The sequence below is a fragment of the Prionailurus viverrinus genome, chromosome C1, assembly GCF_022837055.1.
Source record: "Prionailurus viverrinus isolate Anna chromosome C1, UM_Priviv_1.0, whole genome shotgun sequence".
NCBI classification, from domain to species: domain Eukaryota; kingdom Metazoa; phylum Chordata; class Mammalia; order Carnivora; family Felidae; genus Prionailurus; species Prionailurus viverrinus.
This window is the reverse complement of record NC_062568.1, coordinates 113,778,677-113,784,676: the sequence shown is the minus strand read 5'-3', so window position 1 is coordinate 113,784,676 and position 6,000 is coordinate 113,778,677. Positions and strand designations below refer to the sequence as shown.

General features: G+C 42.4%; 1 protein-coding gene across 1 annotated transcript in view; it reads left to right on the top strand.

Annotated features, from left to right (window-relative positions):
- The first annotated feature begins 788 nt into the window (after positions 1–788).
- Positions 789–6,000, top strand: part of MAN1A2 (mannosidase alpha class 1A member 2) — a 178,989-nt gene continuing 173,777 nt past the window's right edge. The window contains exon 1 of the mRNA XM_047870244.1: positions 789–1,491. Within this exon, the coding sequence (XP_047726200.1) occupies positions 1,190–1,491 (302 nt within the window). The 5' untranslated portion in view covers positions 789–1,189. The remainder of the gene's footprint in view (positions 1,492–6,000) is intronic.

The window sequence follows — 6,000 nt, the reverse complement described above, 5'->3', positions numbered from 1 at the left end:
CGCACCGCGTGGACGCGCCGCCTCTCCCGCAGCCGCCGCCGCTGCGAGCGACCGGAGGCGGCGCCGAGGAGGCCCCCACGGCGGCCGGCGAGGACGGAGACGGGGCCGACCTCTGCCCGCCCGAGGCGCGGCCGCTCCCGCGCGCCCGGGGCCGCCGCCTCCCCAGCGCCGAGCGAGGAATGAGCAGGCGCCTGCCCCTGGCTTTCGGACCGAGGGGCCGAGGCTCGGCTTCTTCCCACGCCGCAGAGCCGCGGGGGCCCGGTCACCGCGGCGGGGCGCGGCGGGGTCAGCGGCGGCCTCGTCCGGGGAGCAGGCGCCGGGGTTAACTTCGGCGGCGGCGGCGGCGGCGGCGAGCGGGAGGCGGAGCCGGGCGGGGGCGGCCGCCGCGCCTCCCCTCCCCCCGCACACGCCGGGGCTTCTCAGTGGCCGCCCGAGGAGGAAGTTCCGCTCCCCGCCAGACCCGTGCGCTAGCAACAGCGGCGGCGGCGGCTGCGAGGGCGCAGGCTTTTGGGGGCGCGAATGCCCTTCGTGCCGGCCGTCGAGGGGGCAGCGTCGGAGCTCTCCCCGGAGCCGGGAGCCTGGGGGCGGCGTCGGGAGGCGCGGGCGTGCGAGACCCCCTCCCTGCGACTTCGCCCGGCGCCGCTGCTTCGCCTTCCCGGCGAGGCGGGAGACCTCCTTCCCCGTTGGCAGACTTCCGAGGAGCCCCTTATTTTTCCACCACCGAGGTGAAGAGATTCTGAAATCGAAGCATCAGGGGTGGTTAAAGTGAACCTTCTGCAACTCCTCGGATCTGGTCAGGCTCCCGTTTGGGGCGGCAGACCACATTGGAGCATCTCACTGGGGTGCCGGAATGGAAGACCCCACCTTGCATCCTTTCTGCAGCGTTGCTTGCCTCGTCCGCCGTTAGGAATGAAGAGGAGACTTGTGATAACCCGAGGAGGTACTGAAAGCCAAATGGCAGAGAAAATATCACAGGACACAAACTAGTGATCGTGTGGGGGCCACACACGTTTTTGAATGTAATTGGACGAGCGTGAAAGAGGTGCCCTATTAAAAAGCACAACAGTCCTTTAAGAGGAGCAAAATTGAGTTTCCCCATTTTTGCCAAGATTTTGAAGACTGTTCAATGTATTGTCCATTTGATATAAGATGATAACTTTATAAAATATTCTGCCCGAGAGCGTAAACGATGACTACCCCGGCCCTGCTCCCTTTATCTGGACGAAGGATACCACCTCTGAACCTGGGGCCGCCTTCCTTTCCGCACCACAGGGCTACCTTGAGACTTTCTGAGAAGTTTATCCTCCTCCTTATTCTAAGTGCCTTCATCACCCTGTGTTTTGGGGCATTCTTCTTCCTTCCAGACTCTTCAAAACACAAACGCTTTGATCTGGGTTTGGAAGATGTGTTAATTCCCCATGTAGATGCCAGCAAAGGGGCCAAAAACCCTGGAGTCTTCCTGATCCATGGACCTGATGAACATAGACACAGGTTTGTTTATTTCAGAAGTTCTGATATTAACATTTGGCAGAGCAAGGTATGGTTTATTGCATCAGGCGGGTCTTAAAATTTTTCCTTGTTGTTGTTGCAGTAAAATGTAATTTTCCTCCAGTCGTTAGAGTTGTAGTTATTTCAGAACTGATAGAATGGAACCACAGACGGGAAGGGCTCCTAGAGCCTAGTCCTCCAGCTCCTTTGTTTTATAGAGGAGAAACGTTTGTGCTCAGAGATGTAGTGCCTCATGTGAACGTTTGGGAATGGAGGTATGAAAATTTAATCTAAAGAAATGATGACCTATGCTGCGCCTTCATTTATTAAGAATGTGTTGCATTCAGTCTTAGTGCCACCCTGTGAAATAGACCCATTGAATCCTGACCGCTTCTGTGAGTTTGTTCTCTCCCAGAGGGCTCTTATTCTCTGGCTTGTAGTTAAAGCTTAGTAGTGAATCTTAGCTTTTTAGGAAGGCAAACTATGGGCAGAATATACCTGTGGTGTCTTAGCCTACAGAAATAGACTGATTCCTGTTATTGTCAGGGACCTGTTTTGGTGCTCCATATGGAATTAGTTACGTTAAAAATATCATTGAATCTTACACTTTGTGTTTTGTAACAAGATTTGGTTATATATTTTAATTTATTTTTTATAATGTGTGAGATGGAGTGTGTCAGGGAACTGTTGCAGTTTATTTGGTTAAAGGGATCACATTCTTTCAGATCACCGAATTGAGGGGAGCGCTCGGTGATTATAGCCAAATTGGGGTAAAATGGGAGCTCTAGTGACTGTCTCTTTAAACCATTTATGCAATTTGTGTCAGAAGAAGAGTTCGGGAAAGTAGTTTATTTTTCTCAAACCTACATTTTTTTTTTTTAACTGTTAAATTCCCTCTTTTCCCTGTTTCTTAAAATAATTTTTGAGTGTGTGAAAAAAACTATGTGTTTGAATGCTGTTTTCAACTGACACTAGTTTTAACTTTTTATTAAGTAGGAGGTTTTTGGAAAAGCTGAGGTTCAAATGTGAGCCTAAGTTAAATACTTGGGATAATGCAGTGTTGTAATGACAGCTGGTTTTCCCTTATTCTCAATCTTGTTAATTCATTATTTTCTTCCTGATTCTTTGACTTTTGGCTGAACCTTATGGAGTAGTTACTTCTAAAACTGTTTCATGCCATTATTCTGTAACTAAATTTGGACTTTTTGCCATCATTTTCATCTTCTGTACTCTTTTGCATCAGTTCCTTCTATTTTGCCCTTTGCCCTTCGTGACTTCGAGAAAATCTAATGTGATCTGTGAAATATGTTGCTGAAAAATTAGCACTGAAACTACTATTTTCCTGGAGAAACCTTAGTTCCCATGATTTTTATAGAAGCTCTGATAAATATTTGAAAATAAAAGGTGTTAAGACTGGCTTCAGATTTTTTTTTTGACAACCACGCATAAACATTGTTTAACTCTATAATTATAGTAATCCATCACATACTGAGCAGTTTTCTTCACGTTTTAAGTGTGGTCTGAAGGTTAAAATATATACAGTATATGGCAACATCCTAGTTTAGAAATATTCACATAGAAAGATTCTCAGTTAAGTGGAGTTAAAATTTAAGATTTGAATGAGAATAGGTATGTCCATCTTATTCATGTTTTAAAAAGCCCACTTAAATCTCTCAAACAAAAATTCTTAAATTAATAGGACCTGTGAATGCATATGCTTGTGTATTGCTATCCCAAATTCTTGGGTTCCTGAGTTTGGAATTAGAGGGTTGGTTATTGAGTTCTCATAGTAAGGGATGGTGGGTGAGCCAGATCCTGAGTTTTGGATAGTAAGAGTCCAGGTAGCAAATGATACTTGTGAGAGTTTACTCCAGTCTATTTAGTTCCTGAATTTAGGAAAACAAGAATTCACATAGTGAGGGTTCGGGTGAAGAGGGATCCCTGTATTACCTCTATACATATTTCTGTGCTTATATCAGTTTGTTTTTATCTTTGTTTTGTATGTCATTGATTGTTGCTTACCATATCTTAAAGCACAGTCTACCAATTTCTAATTTGAGCAATGAAATCCATTTCAAAGCAGAGATCATTCAAATAACAAGTTTAAAATGTGAGACATAAAACATCAAGCTAATGCAGACACATTATCTTTATAAAAATCATGCAGAAAGATAGTATTTTAACAGAGTTAGTTGGTGCTAAAATCATACGTATTTTGGGTGTGGGTCAAAAAAACATCTTTCTTAATTTGAAAAGTACAAGTTGATAATTTATCTTAATTTTGTGTATGTGTAGAAGGGTGCAGGGTAGAGGGATGAGGAACCTTACTTTAATGGATAAGTAATGGAAAATAAATCATGGCCATTATTTCTTATTCACAGTATTTAAGGGGTACTTGTTGCATTGACTTTTCTTTATTAATGAGTTAGCTTAGTATTGTAGTTAGGTGCTTAAGTTCTGAGTCTTGACTACATAGATTCATACCCTAGTTTGTCACTGATTTAGATGTATGATCTTGAATAAATTTTCATACTCTGTGCCTAAGTTGCTTCCTCTGGATGACGGCATTTACTTTACAGATTGTTATATTGAATGAGATAGTAACATACAAAGTACTCAAAATAGTTCTTAGTATTTAGTAAGTGGTCAATAAATATTAGGAATTATTATCAATAATTATTGTTTTAATTGAATTACTTTAATATTGAGGCCACTTTAAATACCATACATGTTTCTGAAAAGTTAGAATCAGATTAATATTTTAAAAGCATACCAGAATCTTGTTGTCTAAAGGAACATTTAAAAAAAAATTTTTTTTTCAATGTTTATTTATTTTGAGACAGAGAGAGACAGAGCATGAATGGGGGAAGGTCAGAGAGGGAGACACAGAATCCAAAGCAGGCTCCAGGCTCTGAGCTGTCAGCACAGAGCCCAACGTGGGGCTCGAACTCACGACTTGAGCCGAAGTCCGACGCTCAACCAGCTGAGCCACCCAGGCGCCCCAAAGGAACATTTTATAACCTAAGTAGTTAGTGACAAATGTGTATTGTGTGTCTACTGTGTGTCAGGCCCTGCTTTAATGGAGCTTCCCATCTAGGAGGATGATGGGCATTAAATAAGTAAATTTATTGTTGAAGTATGAGGAATGTTATGAAGTTGTACTCAGTGCTGTCAGAGTACATAATGGTGCGATTTATCCCTGTGGATTGGGGTCGTGGGACAGGCAGTGCCAATAGGGAAGGCTTCATTGAGGAAGCAGTGACTGGCTCAGAGACTTAGAACTAGTAGATTGCTAAGTGAACTAGAGATGTGGGAAAAAGTGGTCAAAGCAGAGGATACAACATGTGTGAGAACCCTAAGAAAAAAGCCTGGCACCATTGAGGACCTGAGAAATGTTCGGTATGGCTGGTGTGGGGCTAGGTGAAGACTACATGAGAGGTCAGATTTGGCCTTCTTGTTGTTCAAAAAGTATGGGTTAGTTGCCAGCTTTCACATATCAGGAGATTTCCCACGAAAGTCTAGATTTCTGATTTCTCTTGAAAAAATTAGAGGCTATGGTATTTTCAGATGGCAATTTTCAGATTCAGATCAGAATCCCTGGGCAGGCTCCTGGAGAGTCTGCAGTTAAGTATTTTGGTCTTTATCTTGAGTACTGTAGGAAACCAATAAAGGGTTTTCATGAAAGCAGGGCAATGCCATAATCATTTTTTAAAAATTTAAATAATCACTATGATTGCAGTGTAAACACTGGATTGGAGAGGAGGAGGAAGAAATGTAAAATTAGGAGAGTCTAGGTCACAGAGGAGATTGGCTTAGACCACACTGGTGATAGTGGAGGAGAGAAATTCGTGGAGAAAAGTGGTTGATTCACAAGATGTTGAAGTGTTAAGTTTCACAGAAGTTGATTGTCAATTGAATATGGGGGCTAAGGGAGGAGGAGGAGGCAGTCCAGGATAACTCCCAGTTTCTGGGTGACATGGCTATGGATTACTAAGACGTATATACTATGTGGAATGAATAATTTATATGATTGATATTATATAAGAATTTAAGATAAAGCATTTTCATGGAAAAACCTGTATGTTCCCTTCTATTAAGTGGTTCACAAACAGTCCATAGTTTTCAGATGATAATAACGTAAAACGCATAGTTTGATGTTGCTGATAGTTTTAACATCTGTGATTTCAAGGTAACTAAAACAGGGGTCAGTTATCACACAATATGAATGTTGTTATAAATATACACTGGATATACATAAAGTATCATGTTCATAATTTGTGTACATAATAGATCTATCTAATTAAAATTTTACTTATTACCTTCATTTTTGAAACTGACATTTTATATAATGGCATTGTATAAATGGGCTTTGTGGTTTTGTTTTGTTTTTTAAATATTTATTTGAATTGCCAATGTGTTTCATTCTCTAGTCAGGATTTTGTTAGTATGAATTGAATACTTGAAGGTATGTTAACTTCTGATAGTTTCCTCAAACAGAAAGAACAAACAGGC